The 19172-nt window shown below is 40.8% G+C and overlaps 1 protein-coding gene across 1 annotated transcript; it reads right to left on the bottom strand.

The window, feature by feature from the left end:
* Positions 1 to 2137: 2137 nt before the first annotated feature.
* On the bottom strand, positions 2138 to 3862 carry or55e1 (odorant receptor, family 55, subfamily E, member 1). Its single transcript, XM_067364446.1, is given in 3 exon segments — positions 2138 to 3158; positions 3763 to 3842; positions 3845 to 3862. Coding segments are annotated over 3 exon segments (1119 nt in total).
* Between the last annotated feature and the right edge of the window lie 15310 nt (positions 3863 to 19172).

Here is a 19172-nt window from a genome sequence, read left to right as displayed (position 1 = left end):
TTCAGCAATTCCACTTGTCTATTGAAGGTAACTTCACTGTGGGATGCCACGATGGAGGCTTTGGTTTCTTCAATATCTACTCTCACCTTTGTGAGTTCCTTCTGTGTGAATTCAATGACAAAAAGTTATGCTATATTTCAATTATGCTATGATTTCACACCATTTTTTGCAGAATTCAGGATCTCCTCCACCAAGGAGGGTGCCTTTTGGATTCACAGACCTCTGGGAATTCGACTTGCTCTCCAGTATTCACTAAGAGTTGAACGATGCAAAGTATAGCCGATCTCTTTCTCCAGGAGGTGCTTGTAATGATTCATAGAATTTTGAATCGTTTCTGAATGCAGGACACTGATTTCAGCTCCAGGAAAAAGGATATCTTCAGAATCTTCAGGATTGTAGGTGAAGGTTGTTGCTTTGGAATCCGTGATTAAGTTGATCTCAGCAAAAGACGACATCTTCAGTTATAAATAGAGTAGCATACACATAAAAAGTATAAATCAAAGAAAGTTGTTGCGCTCTCAGTTGAAAAATTATTTTTTCCTTCAGGTGTGTAGAACCAAAAAAGATAAACTTGAGCAAAACAGAAAAAAGTGCCTGGCTGCACACTGAATCCAAAAAAAGACTGAAGTCTAGAAAAATACAAAATTTATTATATCAATTGCATGGTGCAATAAGGTGCAAAGTGCAAGTGAGAAAAAAACAGAGGAGCAGACGTTTCTTTCCTAGAGCAGATACGATGAAGTTTAAAAAATGTGTGGTCTCCATCCAACTTCACTGTCTGGGCATTCTGTATCACAAACTATATCTTTTTTTGTTTTGCATGTGTAATTGTGTAATATTCCAAATAAGTGTTCATAGCAGGAAGGTTTTCTATATTCTTCCTGTGTTGATGTCGGTTGTGGGTTTTCCCCATAATCCAAAGACATCCAGGGTTTTTCTCTACCTACAGTTTGAGACACTGCGATAGGCTCCAGCATGTCGACTAATTGATTAAGGGCTGTTTCTTCAATAGTTACTAACCATGGAAAAGCAACTTCCCATTTGACATTTTTGTTTCAGACATGCAAACCTGAAAACATATGCACACATGGGGATATTCATGTAAATTGTTTATGTTAATTAACATTTTCAGTTTGAAAACATGGTCATGAGTGGCCAATTATGAGCAGATGAATCCAGTAGATGGTTGTTTAATTAATTTTGGAGTGGTTATAATTGACCGTTTCTTTGCACACTTAATCGCTGTGGGATTTTCTGATGATCCCTGAGCTCATTTAATCTGTTGGCACTGGTTAATTTAGAGCCCTTTCATTGGAGTTTGCATAATGAGTATAATGAGTTTGAGCAAATTAGCAACCTGCGCCTTCTCATGTAAACAAATAGTGACAATGTATAGGAAGTGTCATGATAATTTAATTTGTAGTTGTTTTCATGGGACTTATGAAATGAATATGCACAGATATTAGAGGTCAAAGTTGTTTATAGGAGGCTGCTTTCATCCAAAACTTAGTACACCAAATGCAGATATAATGTAGACATCCTGGAGAAAGCTGCGGATTAAGCGTCTTTCAGGGAATCAGTAGTAATGACTAAATACTGGACCTACATATAATTAGCCGACTGAATACATTTTGCCAAAACCATATCTTACTTGTGAAAAAAAGCTGATGAGAAGGTTTGTTTGTATGCAGTTAACTGTACTGATACAGGATTGTTTTTGGATTGTTCGTTATCTAACTCTACTTCCCGATCCCCACATTTTAGGCGTGAAGCAACAACTTGATTGTTAGCAGGACAGATATGTAATCTTAACGCTATAAGCACACTGTTTCCATTTCTTTGAATTTCATTTTCAATGAATCTCCAATTTTATAGAAAAAAATCAATTTATTACAGAGTATCCATTTATTACAGTGTACTATATGCAATAATGAACAGAACAGCAATTGGTACGTGAATAATGGGTGATTCCCAAAAGTTTTCTCCATTGACAAGATGTTTACCTGAAACTTACAGACTTTAACATGGTTATGATCACTATTTCTGACTTGAAAAACACTTTATAGGACTACAAACATTTCTATTTCAGTAGCTGAGTTTATAGACAAAATGTCAAATTCAATGACTGCTCAGACACTTACATTTTTATTGTAGAAACCTTTACAATGGAAACTCTATTAATATTTATTTTAAACATTTTCAGTAAAGCACTCCTTATTTCTTTTGTTCGCACACCATAAATGATTGGATTGACACTTGCAGGGAATACTATATACATAACACCCAGAAAGGTATTAACATCAATTGGGATTGGAATGTGAAGATTTCGTGAGAGAAAAGTAATACTACCCACAAAGTAAAAACACATCATAACCATTAAGTGTGTACCACAGGTATGAAAGGCTTTCCAACGATCCTCTCCGGCTGCAGCTCCCAACACAACATGCAAGATTTTCACATAAGAGAAGAAAATAACAGATATGTCAATCCCCACAAAACAGATTATCACAACTAAACCCATTGCATTATTTTTGCTTATTGAATCACAGGCCAGGCTTACAAGAGCCATGTGGTCACAGTAGCAATGATGGATAACATTAGACCCACAAAAAGACAAAGTTGAAGCCAAAACAACTAGTGTAAACATTATAGCGCTGCTTCTGATCAATGTAAAAATAAGCAGTTTCAAAAACATGGAAGAATTCATGATTTCAGTGTAATGCAATGGCTTGCAAATGGCCGCAAAGCGATCTAAAGCCATAGCTAAAAGTATGGTGGATTCAACAGAAGAAAAGAAATGAGTAACAAACATTTGTGTCAAACATCCAGTTAAAGATATTTCATTCAAGTCAAAGAGGAAACCAAGAAGCATTGCTGGGATAATGGCAGTGGGTACAATGATGTCGACAACCGCCAAAGCAGACACTAGAATGTACATCGGACTGTGAAGACTTTCAGTATTTTTGATCACAAAAAGCAACAAAGAATTCCCCAGCATGACTAAAATGTAACTTAGAAAAAATGGCAGAAAAAGCAGACGTCTGTATTTGTAGATCTCTGGAAATCCCATAAATAAGAACTTTGTATGTGAGATGTTTGCTCCTTGGAGTTCCTCAGTCATGGCACTCTGAATGTGGTCGTCGCAACCTATTTTACAGGGTAAGTACAAAATGATTATTTTTATCACTTGATGGAATTAAATAAACATCATGTATGAAATGAGACATGTAGTTTAGCAACACATTATGACCTCTATATTAAAGGGCCATTATCAAATATTTAACTACTCCATGAATTGGAAACTAGAAACAATTACTCCAAATTACAGCAAATGTATCATCTATAAAATATCCACCAATTGTCTGGTACATTATCCTATCTCAGCCTTTCCTAAACTTTTTTTTTCAAGAACATTCTTATTGGCACTTCACGACTTTGTACCCAGGTTATTTCTCATCCTGCCTGCATAGGTAGTAACTACAACAATGTACTTTTTTTTCTTTATTTTTTTTTTTAATTAAAAGACCTGTGAACAAAACAAATAAAAATGTATTTTTGATAGATGGCAAAAATCGCAACATCACAATAATCACATTTCTGGTAACTACCTAAAAACAAAGAGAATTCTTAGTCATACAAGTTTATTTTCAATGGAAATTCCTATGTTTACATAAAAAAAAAAAAGTTTTTTTCTGTTTACTTTGGTCATAATTGTTCAGATTCAACTGCATGGAAACATACCTGCCTGAGTTTCTTGGTTTCTCTGTCGTTTGGTCATTCACTGTAGAGCATGGGCCCCCATTAAGACCTGTAGCCACTCGAATGGGAGCATATATACAGTGAGTTTGATCTCTGCTCCCATAGGAATAAGACAACAAACTATACAGCCACTGACCTTGTATATATTGTAATGACCTCATTCCATCCACTCAAACACGCAGATGAAGATATTGTTCCAGGAAAACTGAACCAATTACTTGATCATTTTTGTCTGGGTTAATTAGCTCTGCTGAGGGGGGTCATGTTTGTGTTTTCAGTTGCTATAGCACAGATAGTGTAAGTGCAACAGAATAATTAGCTAAAGAGTGTTACATCAAAGTTTTACGTTATTTCATTTTTCTTTAATTGTCCAGTGAGGCAGTGTAAACTCTTGCAACATCATTGACACCATCATTGATTTAATGTAGCATCTCCCTGCAACCAAGGAAGTGCTAAAATAATGAAATAAACATTTTGAGAAAGAAAAAAATACAGTATTGGTACATATGTGTTCTAAAAAGAACTTTAATGAATAGGAACTATTACGTTATTCTGAACTCATGAACTTTTTTTTGAACAGCAGCTATATGCTTGCCAGAAATTCACTGTAAAAAATACAGTGGCAATGTTTCAGGTATTAGTGATCAGTGAAAGTGATTAGGTTAAAATTTGGGGGACAAACCATGGGGAAATTTGAGCTGTGGTACATGGTTAAGATTTCTCTGGATTACAGTCAGGACACTTTCCAAAGGGGGAAATTTCCAAAGGGGAAATTTAAACTGCGTTGCATAGACAAGATATCTCCGGAAGATTATGGATGATTATGATTATGGAACACCTTTTACATCCAAAGTAACACAATTATTGGCTAAAACTTTAACTATTGATTGATTTAACAGAACGATCAAAGATATATTAACTAAAGCGTGTTTAGAGACGGAAAAAATTGGATGACTGTATTGCAAGCTGTTTTAGCTGAAATACGAATGACACCATCCTCCACTACTTAAATGTTTCCTTTTGAAATTCTGATGGGTAGGCCTTTCCCGACACCATTGGTCAAAGGCCGCGCTGGCATTTTTCTTCTTTAGGTGAAATGGAGGATCCTGGACGACTATGTCACGGAGCTGGTCAAAAAATTTAATTCTATTAATGGTGATGTTTCACTAACTCTTCCTCTCCCCTCAGAGAAACCAACACACAAGTTTGTGCAGGTGCTGATGAGGAGTCTGAAACCAGTCAAGATCGGAGAGCCAAAATATCTGGGGCCGGCCATGGTGATTGCAGTGACAAGGATGGGAGTGCTGACTGACCTGCAGCCGCAATTGATGCACGCGAGTAGACTGAAGGCTGCCCCGTGCCAAGGGGGACGTTCAGATTAACTAGGAGAGTAAACATATGGCCGGAAAGGAGCTGAAACATGCAGCGTTACGTCCATATGCGATCTGATTAGTTAATCTGGACCAACAACTTCAAGGATCACGGAAGGAGAAAGCAGTTCAGTGACAGGCAGTGTTGGAGAAAAGTCCCCTAACAACTTTGCACAATGGGACTTGTAACAATAACTTTGACCACGATTTTGTTAATTGCCATCAGATGGCAAAGCTGGACAGGATACAACACCACCCATTTAAAGAAATGCTCCGGGAACACTGCCTGTGCTCTGTCTGCTGCCATGACATGGACACATGGATGACACCAAGGACTCTTTGATTTGTCATGCCATACACAGCGTCTGGTCCGTTGTCCCTCTAACTTACAATGCTGCCAAGACAATGAACATGAACTATGTAAAAAGGACAATGGTTCTCTAACTGGGCGACATACTTTAATTTGTTGTTTCCTGTTCTACTGTTTACTGTTTACTGATGATTTTACTGCTTTTATGTTTGGCTCCATGCATATTACAATCCATACAGGGAATGATTAAGACAAGTCTTGGAATATGTGATTATGATTATGTCTTTAGATTTTGCTTGCTATTATTTGAAAAACAGATTGATCAATTTTCTTTAAAGGGAAGCACAAAATCATAAATGATTTAAAGTGGCCATTGTTAAATATTTTCTTATTTCTTGGGCTTCACTTTCTGACTTTCTCTGTGTCTTGGGATTTTTCCATTGTGCAGCTCATGTGCCTACCTAGACAAAACAACAAGTAGTAGTCCTTGGACACACTGACACTCTCACACGTAACCAGAAGTTGAAGACACACACACATTTACGCACATACATTTCTTATTTGTTATTATATTTTGTGAAATGCCATACATGGTAAGGTTTACATGGTAAGTCGTAGGATTGGATGCTCAAGCCATCCTGGAGATTGTTGTTTAACCTATGTCTATAAATATGACCCTTCTTTCTGAATAAATTGGAGAATGCTTTGTACCACACTTGATCAGTGTCTGCTTGGTCATTCTCCCGAGATCTCGCGCTGCTGCTGCCACACATCACAGGGGTTGAGGCGCCTGTTTCTTAACTGATGACTGGAATTACAAATGTTCTACCTATTACTGAGATTTTGATCTAACAGGGAATTAGGGCTGTGTGGCGCAGTTTGAGGTGTCTTAGCAAAAGGGGAGATTGAAACTTTGTTTGTCAGTTTGAAGTGCCTTAACAGGTAGCAGTCCTGTCGTGTGAGGAAGATCCATTTAGATCTGCTCTGATGGATAGAGCTGTTTAGATCCACTCTGACGGACAACAACAACAACAACAACAACAAAAACTCCCTAAGACTTCCTAGCTCATCCATCCAGATACCAAAATTATCAGTTTTTACTGTTATTTCTATTCCTTATGTTCTATTTTTATTCTTCTTCTTTATGTAAAGCACTTTGAATTACCATTGTGTATGAAGTGTGATATACAAATAAAATTTCCTTGCCTTGCCTTGCTATTACAGGATTACATATCGGTATGACTGTGCCTGTATATTTCGCCTGTATATTTCACAATGTAAAATGTAAATTTCATTAATGATATATTTTATACTTGAACTACCAAAATCAGCTTTTTACCTTAAAATTTACTGATAACCACAAAGATAATACAGGTGGTACAACACATAATAAATCAATCGTAAGTGGCCCATCTATACTTCAGTTTCATAAGTGGTTATATGGATGTTTGTTTCATGTGTCTGCAAGTGTATAAACTAACTTGGTAACACTTTATAATAACTTTCATTAATAAATCATTAATGAATATTATGTAATGCTTAACAGATCATTAGTTAATACATATTAATATAGCTAGAAACATGAGATAATGAGCTTGTTAATGTTTGCTAATGAGCTTATTACCTAATGATTAACAGATCATTATTTCATGTAAATTAAAATACTTACAAATGTCAATAAAGTTTCAATTGTTAAACAGATATTATACAATGATTAATAGCTTTTGTTAATGCACAACACATTTGCTGCCATTGTGGTATGATGTGGGTAAAGTTAGGAATAGGTTTGGTGGTATAGGAGGGTTTTGGGTTGGTTAAGGAGTCAGAAGTGTACAGGGTCAATTCGATTACTATAAGGCAACACGGTTTGATCTGCTTATATTACATTGTTTTGTACATTCTTGAAAATGTGATTTCTCCTGTTAATGTATGAGTCAAGCAATAGCCTGTTCAATGATATACAGTAATACACTACAGTATTTCACAATTGCTAAAACACTAAAATCCATTTTCAAAACCAAAGTTGCAAGTGTACAAACCACTTTATTGATTGAATCACACAGTTTGCAGAACTTTAAACACTTATCATGTGGTTAGACACAACAAGCAAATCGGAATCACTCTTTGTGCAAAACTGTAAACACATTGTCATTCACAAAGCACATGTAGCATTGTGGTGCACTTAACTCAGAATGGCACAACACAGCCTCCAAAAGTGAAACACGAGCAACACACTGTTGTCATCGGTAACACACAAGCACTCAAAATTGAACACACCTGTTTCAAATCAGTAATGTGTTGCACCTAATCAGTAATCAGGATATAAAACCATGTCAAATCCAAATGGCATGTGTGATTTTCACAATGGAGGGCAGGAGAGAAGGAGCAAGTGGAGGAGGAGGAGCAAGTGGAGGAGGTGGAGGAGGAGGAGGAGGAGGAGGAGGAGGAGGAGGAGGAGGAGGAGGAGACGACAGAGACGACAGAGACAGAGGAGGAACAAGAGCCATCATTTCCAATGAAATTAGAGCAACAATCATACACCATGTTCTGGTTCATGGAATGAGTATGAGGGAAGCAGGACTGCGTGTTCAACCAAATATAAGCAGGTTCTCTGTGGCCTCCATTGTCAGGACATTCAGAGAAGAGAACAGGTAAGTGTACTATCATTTGTGGTCCCTCAAACTTACAGTACAGTATGTACAGTTGTGGAATGTCTCAGTAAATTACTGTAACATATCTCTACAAATTGGTCCTTTTCTTGCAGTGATATACTTATATAATAGTATTTTATGTATTGTACATATTTGGTGACATTTCAATGCATTAGGCCTGTCTGTACAATTCTAACAAGAGGTTTTATTTGATAGAACTGAAAGACTTCCACATGCCGGTGGAAGGAGAGGTATGTTCTCACAACAGCAGGAGACCATTATTGTCAATATGGTCCTTCAAAATAATCTCATTCGTCTGCGTGAAATACAACAGCGAGTTGAGGAAGACAACGTGAATTTTGAAGGAATCAACAGTGTGAGTCTCTCCACAATTGACCGTGTCCTGAAACGCAACCTGATAAGTCTCAAACAAGCCTACAGAGTACCATTTGAGAGAAATTCTGAAAGGGTAAAAGAGCTACGATATCAATATGTACAAGTAATCATGTCCAGCGATTATACAGCACTATTGAGTTACTGTACATCTTTACTGTGTTGAATGTAATGTAGCACATGTAAACAGAGGCATGAAGCCTGGAATGCTATGTCATTTACATTACTTCAAAATTTAATTTTCGTTAATTTCTATAGAGAATGTTTCAACTGGATTCCATGGAGAGGCCTCATGAGTGCATCTTCTTGGATGAAGCTGGCTTCAATCTCACCAAGAGGAGAAGGAGAGGCCGCAACATTATTGGTCAACGTGCCATTGTAGAGTTGCCAGGGCAGTGTGGTGGCAACGTGACCATATGTGCTGCCATCAGCAGCTACGGGGTTATTCACCGCCATGTGACATTAGAGCCTTATAACACTGCCCATCTTCTAACATTTCTGGATGCTCTACAGGAAGCACTACTGAGACGTGAACAGAGAGGTGATGAGCAGGCAGAGCATCCCATGTATGTGGTAATCTGGGACAATGTGAACTTTCACCGAGGTCCTAGAATTCATGAGTGGTTTGAAAATAACCCACGTTTTATAAATGTGTGCCTCCCACCATACTCGCCCTTCCTTAATCCAATTGAAGATTTTTTTTCTGCATGGAGGTGGAAGGTCTATGACAGAAATCCTTATGCACAGGAAAATCTCCTTCAGTCAATGGATGCAGCATGTGACAAGGTTGGATTCGGCATGCTAAAGGATTCTTTCCCCGTTGTTTAGCAAGGGACAGGATTGCCTGTGACGCTGATGAGGTCCTGTGGCCTGACCATGCCCAGAGGCATGATGCTGAGGGAGAATGATTTCAAGACATTGCTTACTATCGATCTGTTGGATATTTAATTTGTGACTACATCTTATGTGTGCAAGTACTTGATAATAAAAATAATTTTCCCCTGCTCTGCCCTGAGTGTTTTGCATTTATCTCTGTAGTGTGTAATGACTGCTGTGTAGTGTTTATGCATTAGCTGGATGTGTGTGTTATTTGAAAACTGTATTTGGTTTTGGGTAAAGATAACATAGTTCTGAAGCAATTGTTTGATATAGAAAGACAAGTCAAAGATTTTGACAGTGTAGCTTAAGTTTGGTGATTTGTGTTTAAGGTTTTGAGAAAGCGAGAGAAACATTCAAAAAAAGTGTTTTAGCAATTCAGAAATACTGTAATATAATAAAAACATGTTTTGCACACAAAATACAATGTGTTATGTCTTTAGCAAGCATTTAGCTAGTATTTAGCTAAACTTAACTAACCACACTTTACACAAACGTTGTTACAGCAGCTAAAAGCTAATGGCCATACAGATACTAAATGATTAGTTTGGGTATTACAAAAACATGATGATTAATAAATTATTTGTAACAATGTGTGAATAGGGTGAATTCAGGGTGTTACCGAGTTGCATAATAAATATACATTATTCTTATGAAAATATCCGAGATGGCTTGAAGAACACAGATAAACCAGGCCTCTTGAATTATATGATTTCTATTCATCAGAATATGGTACATTTTACACAGATTTCATTCAAGCTTAAAGTTTGTCACTGTGCATGTAAGCATTGTAGTGGCAGGGAGGACAGGAAGCTCTGTCTTTTCTAGGTTGAACTGTAGGTGATGTTCTTTCAAACAGATGATGTCAGCATACTTTTGATGTCAGCTCTGGAGTTATCGTGGTCTTACAACCTTAGTTGAGAGACCTGAGTCATGGACACTTCCATAACTCGGCTATCCAGAACTCCTGGGAGTAGAACGATCAGGGAAACTGTGTACAGACACAGCCTCTGCCATGTCTCCACCTCCATATGAACTCCACCACCTCAGGGTGGAGTCTCGATTTCCCGGGCCTCAACCGGAGTTATCATCCTCAGGCAGGTGCCAGGGGAAACGATAACCCATCCACAGACTCTGAGCAACCATCCATGATCACTCCCAAGCCTATGAGGGTAGCATCTGTCATAAGCATAACACGACAAGGAGCTCCCAGCACAGGACCCTGGGACAAGAACCAAGACCTCTTCCAAATAAACAAAGTGCGAAGCACCTGCGCGTAAACTTGAGCATGTGGAATGGGTTGCCCCTCAAGGAAAACCCCTTGGTCTTGAGCCACTACTACAAAGGTTTTTGTACAGCAGGCCAAAAGTTTTCCCATTTCGCAACTTTATGACAGTGAGTGACTGGCCTAGTTATCTTGCTCACAGCTGTGTGGATCAAACCAATACAAGCAGGAGAAAGACATGCCTGCATCTTCATCTAATCCCACACCACGCCTGAAAAAGTGGTCCTCCGAAATGGAGAAAGCACACTTTTCATTGTGCTCAGCCTTAACTCCCCATACTTTTTCATGCAGGGAAGGATGACATATCGATCTGCCCTCTGCTCACAGGTTGAGCCAGAAACACGGGGCAACAAGACTAGGCCGAAAGGAAGAAACTAGTACTAATATGCTTTGTCCCCAAAAGCAACCTAAGGAACTTCCTGAGTTGAGAAAGTATGGAATATGGGAGTATGCGTCCAAAAGATCTATCGTGACAAAGCAGTCCTCGGATCTGATTATGTCCCGATTCACCTCAGAGCATAGATCAAAAACTGGACTCAAACCCCTGAGACTCTGCAGAGGGAGCGAGCATCCCAGTGCCGCTATGTTTCTGGGTGGGTGCTGAGATATGTGCTCACTGGAGACTGCTGCGCCCTGAAACACACGAGGTGGCAGGATTGGCAGAACAGTCCCCTGAGGGCACAGAGGGAAAAATGGGCACTGTGTAATGAGATGTTAATGACTTCCACACAGAGGGGACTGCCCTCCTGCAGCCTTCTTGGAGATAATGATGGTCCTCGGATCCATTTTACCACCAAGAGATTTAAAAGATAAAAGATAACCAGACCTTCAAGACTGGTCTGTGGCATAACTTGAGTGGCTAGTTTGGTGCCCTGAAGCAGATAACCGGCAGGGAACAACCAAAACTAGAACTTGCTGGAGACTGCTGCACCTCGAAGCACACAAGTTGGGGGTTGGCAGAATGGCCCGCTGATGGCACTGAAGGGAAATGGGCACTGTATAGTGAGGTGTTAACCATATTCCACCAGAGGCCAAGAGAACCAGGCTCTCAAGGCTGGTCTCTGGTATTACTTAAGCGACCAATTTGGTGCCCTGAAGGGGCGAACTGGCAGGGAACAGCCAAAATGACAGCTGTGAGAGGTCTGACACCACTGATGTCAGAACTTTTTCGCTGAAGCCTTCTTCGCGATAATGACAGTCCTCAAATTCGTCTTACCCAGAAGAGACTTCAGCTGGACACTGTATGATGAGGTGTTATTCATTTCCCCCCCGGAATTCACCATTCAATTCCTCAGAATTAAATGCAGCTGTGACAAAGCTGACCTAATTGTCACAGCTGGGCAACACTGGCGCACACACACACACACACACACATGCATTCACACAGAAATACTAACCTTTGTAATAGTCCATGCTCATTTCCCCCTCCCGCTGTTTCTGCCGTCGGTGGCGTGGGTGCACACGCAGTCCCGATGGCACACGGACATGTTGAACATCATTTATTTTCCCCCCGTCAGTATTCATAACTCTGGACATTTTACACACTCACACTGTTCGTTGTTTGACGTATTGTCCTGTCTTGTCCTTGTTTTAGTGTGTTCAATTGGGCATGCGATGGTCGGTGTTCCGGTGTGAGGTGCTGCGTCGCAAACAGAGCAATCGAGCGGCGATCGGTTATGACGTCACTGACCGCGCCGCACCGGCGCAGTGCACCGGAAGCCGGCCAAACCATTGTTTAATTGTTAATGGGGTACCCATGTTTTATGTGTGATACGTTTAAAGTGTTAAGTGTATTATTTTTTTTGTAATGAATTTTCTTATTTGTGGATTATGTGTGGAGTTTGTGTTTAAGTTAATTGAATGTATAGGAATGAGTAGAAGTGGGTTAAGTAATTTAAGAGTTTATACCTGCTATACATACCTGGTTTGAGGAGTCCCGTGGTAGGGGCGTGGTGTAGTCTGGCCTATATAAGAGCAGGCCAGACTCAAACTAATGGCTTGTTCACCAAGTCAAAGTGAGAGTGCAACTGCGGTGCCTCGAACGAATCTCCAAACACCTGTATATTGTGGATACTTACCTATACATATTTTTGATTGGATTATTTCCTCTTTATTTTGCCGTTTGTCGTTTTTGGTATTTTGGATTTTGTTTTTTGTTTGTTTTTTTTTCACATCGTTTTTTTTTTGCGCACCTGTATATATAATTCACCGTTGGACTGTATATTTTTGGCACTGTAAATAAATCACACTTGCACAAAAGTGCTATTGCGGGCTGAGCCATCAATTTTTAACATCTTTTACGGACATTCACTTCGTCCCCAAGCGAGTGGTGGTTCTCGCTTTATCACATTTGGTGGCAGCGGTGGGATGGCAGCCCGCAAGACAGTGCCAAAAGGTAGAAAACCTAGGACGGGTTTGCGGTCCCAGGTGAAGGCGGTGACTGAGGAGGAGGTGACCTAGGATTCGATGGAATCTACGGAGGAAGAGGAGGCAGCTGCAAAGCTTCCTGAAGCCTCAGGAAAGGCTAGTTCACCGCAGACCAAGCCCGTCACATCCAGCGCAACGTCTGGTGAAGGAATGGTATCTCTAATGCGCAAATTCCTTGATGCACTAGAGCAGAGGGAAGAGAGATATCTGCAAGAGCTCCGAGGACTACGAGAGTCCATCTTACAGTCGGTGCGGCCTGCAGAGACCTCCTTAGACATGGATAGTCTACGGATGGACCTACCAACACCAGTAGCACAGAGAGTCTCCACACGAGACGGTACAGCACATGTCCTAGACTCCACAAGTGTTCCTGCACCAAGCCAGCCAATGCTGCGTTCTGAACCAAAGATGCCAGCCTTCCAGCTGGGGGAAGAAAACTATCTTCGGCGGTTCGAGCGGCTGGCCAGGACCTGGGGATGGCCTGAGCAGGAGTGGAGCTTTCCACTCGTTCCGTTGCTGACAGGGCAGGCACTGGAGGCATACCTAGCGATGGATGAGGAGCAGGCGGCGGTGTATGCTGATCTTAAGGAAGCACTGCTGGAGAAGTTTAACATCTCACCAGAAACCTAACGCCAGCGCTTTCGAGCGTCATCTGTTCCAACGGGAGAATCCCCAACAGAAACCTACCATCGCTTAAGGAATCTGTATCGACGATGGGTGCGGCCTGAGGAGCACTCTAAAGAGGAAATTGGAGAGGCTATTATCCTGGAGCAGCTTCTTCATGTGCTTCCGTATGACACCCGTACCTGGGTACGGGAGCATGAGCCGACGACGGGGCTGGTGGCAGCAAAGCTGGCTCAACAGTACATGAATGCTCACCGTGGAGGCCCACACACTCAACCACCTAGAGGTACTGTACGTTCTGTTTTTGATAGCGCTGGGGCTGAGAAAAGTCATGCTGATCATACAGACAATGTGCAAGGCCAAAAACCAACTGTGGGCAAGGGATTAATTTGCTTTTATTGCCAACAGCCAGGACACAAAGCATCAGTGTGCCCTGGGCGAAAAGCAAAACTGACTGGATTTTGTTATGTACCCAGAGAGGAAGGCAATGTGAGAGACTCTGTAGAGGGGAGTCAAAATGTGTGCAATGTAACAGTTAATGGACATTCTTTGCAAGCTCTTTTGGACACTGGTAGCACTCTCTCACTGTTGAAGCCATGTTTTGTGTCAAATGTCAATTATGTGAATACTACCGCTGTTCAGTGTGTACATGGGGATGTAAAGCAGTACCCCCGAGCTGAAGTGATTGTTGAAGTGCATGATCAATTGTACTTGTTAAATGTTGCCATAATTGATAACTTACCAGCAGACATGATTCTGGGTCGAGACCTACCGGTACTGAATGATCTGTTACAAACCACCAAAGACACTGAAATTGCTACTCCTTCTGCCACTGTGGAAGTGTCATGTCCTGTTGTCACTCGGGCACAAACCAAAGCAGGTCTGCAGCCACTGCCAGACTTAGACTGTAGTCTGTTGCAGGGCGGGACTAAGGGCCCTAGAAAGTCACGCTGACAGCGGCGGCTAGAGAAGAACCTGGGTACCCCAGACTCCAAGACTTCTGTGGATGGTCTTGATGTTAGTGGCTGGAGGATACCGGAGGACATTGCAAAATTAAAAAGGGAGGATGAGTCTTTAAAATTACTATTTGGGAAGGCTGAGTGTGAAAGTACAACTAATCTGTGCAACGAAAAGTATGTTGTGTTGAATGGAGTGTTGTATTTGCAGACAAATGATGTGAAACGTCTTATTGTTCCAACATGCTATCCGCCAATTTTTAACATCTTTTACGGACATTCACTTCGTCCCCAAGCGAGTGGTGGTTCTCGCTTTATCACAGCAGCCAAATCAACCAGACAATTAAACATGGTCTGGTCTAAAGGCAGAATATAGTGAATAAAACAGGTATCTAATTTCCACAAAATTAGATAAGTAATTGTTGTTTAATTCCTCAAAATTAAATGCAGCCAAATATCAACCAGACAAGTAAAAAAGTTCTGGATGAGAAGCTAAATATAGTGTATTAACCCTCTGGAGTCGGGAAACGCGCCGGTGCGTTTTGCAGGATATTTTTCATATTGCAGCAAAACAGCTAACACATTGCAGACTTAAACTAGCTAACTAATAGGTAACTATGGTGGTAAAATTTACAGTAATTCACAACATATAGGTTTAAGTTCACAACACAAACATAAGTGTCAAATCGGTCATCAAAACGTACAGCTGACAGAATGTTATAAATTACCCTATCCCCATGCTGTGCCATCCTCAGATGAATTGTTCTCTAGCACACTACAAAGAAATTAGTTATATCTCCAGTGGTGTGTCCCAAAAGGAGGTGTGCCTTTATTACATACGAAGGTAAAAGGGATGGTAAACGTCCCATGTTTGTCTCCATTTCTGAGCGCATGTGAAGCTGGCCTGCTGCATCTTGAAGACCGGCGCACACAGTTGGATCTAGATCTACATCCATATCAGCACTGAGCTGAACTAAATCATCCACACGTTCTAAATGAAACAGTACATGATCTATATTATTTGCTATCAAAGGCAAATCATTAGTAATGGTACTTAAAAACCCGCCTTATTTAACAGAACTAGTATCCACAGTAGTAGAGCTGTAATGATAACGATCCTGTTTAACCAATCATGCATTGAGAGAGATTAGAACTGCTTACCTTATAAACATACATACACAGAAAGAAATGCATAAATGTAAAAATAAATAAATGTAGAAATACATAAATGTAGAACATTTATATAACATAAATGGTACAAAAATAGCAAGATTTAAAAATTACACTTTTGAAAAATTATTTATGTATTCATTCATTTATGCAAATCTGCATTTATTTATTTCAGCATTATTTATTTATCTATTTTATGTATTTCTACATTTATTTATAATTCTACATTTACATATTTATTCATTTTTTTTATTTATTTAAACTCTGATGCACTAAACCAATTAATTGTTCATTCATATCGGTTGAGCTCTCTTTGGCCTAATTTACAAAATGAGGTAAGAGGAAAGAAGAGGCATGCCACAAAATAAATAAATGAATAAACAGCATCAGAAAACTGTACATGCATGCTTTTGTTTTATTGCAAGCATTATGTTCTTGTCACAGTCTCCGTCTGTCCTGGCTTCCATAAACTACATTTCCCAGCATCCTCCTTGGCTCCCACCTGCAAGTCCTTCTCAATCACCTGCACCTCCCAGCTTCATCCTAATCATTTGCACTATATCTTCACTCACCTTCCCTGCATTCCATTCGGAAGCGCTCATCCCTATGCCTTAATCCCTTCAAAGGGTTTACCTTCCGGAGTGAGAGCTTCGAAGGAACGAAGGGTGTAGGGGTCAAAAAAACTCATTTTTTTTGGAATGTACTTCTGCGTCATCTTAACGAGACAATCAAGGAAGAGTAGTTTAACATTGGTTTATCGCACCATATTGTATATTGTGAAAGCCCGAAGTGCCCATCAGTTGTACCCTTCGAAATCCTTCATTCAGAAGGGTCCTTTGAAGTGGCCAGTTTTGAGCACTTCAGTTTGAAACGACCCTTCAATATGGTGGCCATGATTGTTTTTACTCCAAAATGCCCTTCGAAGGGCGACATATCCCATTTGTAATGCACCGCTTGTCTCTCCTTGTTGTCCAGTCTCTAAGTTACCTAGTGTGTGGAACTTATTGGACCTGTTTTTCTCCAGTGATCTTTCCCAGTGTCCTTCTCCTGCATTCCACTCTAGCGTCTGTGTTCTCCACTCCCTTGTGTTCTCCTTGTGTCTGTTTGTATGCCCACTGCTGCACTAATAAACATCTGACACCCTTTCCTCTGTCTCTGTGTCCCAGTTCCGTTACAGAAGACTGGACTGTCAACAGACTGCAGCAATGGGCATTCTCCTCACCCCAATTGACCCTGCCAATCTGCTTCTCTCCATTTCCCAAGATCACCACCCCATAGAGGAGTACATTGAAAAGTTACTCGAACTTGATGCCCAGGTACCCTGGAATGATTAAGTCCATCTTATGGACTGATTTAGATGATCCAGTCTTCAAGCAATTACCATCTGCTGTCACCACGTGTTCCCTTAAGAGGTACATCAATTACATTCTGTGGTTGTGTGGAGGGATGGCTGCCATCCCTGTGCCCTTAGTCAAGCTGGCTGCCGCCATACCTGAACCCTCAGCCAAAATGGCTGCCATGCCTAAGTCCTCTCCAGAGCTAATGGAGGACATATTTGGCTCTGACCAGGACATTCTGGTCAGAGACAAAGTCCATCCCTGACCAGACTCCAGTGTATTCTCCAGCCCCTGAGTTCAATCTAATGTCTTTGCCAGCCACTGAACCTGCTCCAGTGTTTGCTTCAGCCCGTGACCAACGATGAGTCAAATATATCCAATGATGGCTTCAGCCAGTGACCAGAGTCCAGTGATGGCTTCAGCCTGTGACCAGAGTCCAATGATGGCGCCAGTCCCCGAGTCAACTCCAGCCCACGAGCCCGCTCCAGTCCTGGGATGCGCAGATCCTCCCAATGGCACTCATGGCACTCTGAAGCTCCCAACCCGCCATGGTGCCCAGAAGCTCCCGACCCGGGGTACTGTCACAGTCTCCGTCTGTCCTGGCTTCCATAAACTACATTTCCCAGCATCCTCCTTGGCTCCTTCCTGCAAGTCCTTCTCAATCACCTGCCAGCTATCATCCTAATCATCTGCACTATATCTTCACTTACCTTGTCTCTCCTTGTTGTCCATTCTCTAAGTTACCTAGTGTGTGGAACTTACTGGACCTGTTTTTCTCCAGTGATCTTTCCCAGCATCTTTCTCCTGCATTCCACTCCAGTGTCTGTGTTCTCCACTCCCTAGTGTTCTGTTTGTAACACAGATCAAAAACTGATCAAAGTAACATGGAGCAAACGGTGTATGTCATACTGAAGGAGTTAGCGCTGCCTGAAGATGACCCACACAAAATTGGTGTCCTTGAGTAGCATTGCACAGGCTTGTGCTATTCTATTTGGACTACTACTACTACTACTAATACTACTAATACTAATACTAATAATAATAATAATTCCTTACATTTATATAGTGCTTTTCTGGACACTCAAAGTGCTTTTCATATTGAAGGTGGAATCTCCTCAACCACCACCAATGTGCAGCATCCACCTGGATGATGTGACAGCAGCTATATTGCACCAAAACACCCACCACACACCTGCTTATTGGTGGAGAGAAGACAGAGCGATGAAGCCAATCAGTATATGGGGATGATTAGAAGGCCATGGTCAGAGGACAATGGGCAAATTTGGCCAGGATTTTGGGGTTACACCCCTACTCTTTTCGAAGGACATCCTGCGATTTTTAACGACCACAGAGAGTTAGGACCTCAGTTTAACGTCTCATCCGAAGGACGGTGCTTTTTGACAGTATAGTGTCCCCATCACTATACTGGGGTGTTAGGGCCCACACAGACCACAGGGTGAGCACCCCTTCTGGCCTCACTAACACCTCTTCCAGCAGCAACCTAGTTTCCCCAGGAGGTCTCCCATCCAGGTACTAACCTGGCTTAGCCCTGCTTAGCTTCAGTGGACAACCTTGGGCTACAGGGTGATATGGCTGCTTAAATACTGTTTGAACCTGAGTTACCCATCAGAGCTCAAAAGCACTTTTGATGTCTCGCAGAAGATGTTTCTAAATCTAAATGAGGTTGTCATCCAAGGCACAGTTATTCAAAAACAAGCTTTTGGAGTAATGAGCTTGAAAAAGACAGAAACGTAAAACAGAAAGCACTTTTGGAGTTCTGCAGTTCTGGTGTTCCATATATTTATATATATATATATATATATATATATATATATATATATATATATATATATATATATATATATATATATATATATATATATATAGACAACTATCCTTGGCACAGTTCCAGTAACCTTGAACAAGACTTTTAAGTCAAACAAAATGCACTTTTGCTTCTTATGTTTATAGTTTCTTATGTATATGGACCAACTTATTTTGGCACAGTTCCTTC

The sequence above is a fragment of the Chanodichthys erythropterus genome, chromosome 17 (genome assembly GCF_024489055.1).
Source record: "Chanodichthys erythropterus isolate Z2021 chromosome 17, ASM2448905v1, whole genome shotgun sequence".
NCBI lineage: Eukaryota > Metazoa > Chordata > Actinopteri > Cypriniformes > Xenocyprididae > Chanodichthys > Chanodichthys erythropterus.
Note: the sequence above shows the minus strand (reverse complement) of the source record. Positions and strands in the feature narration are given on the sequence as shown.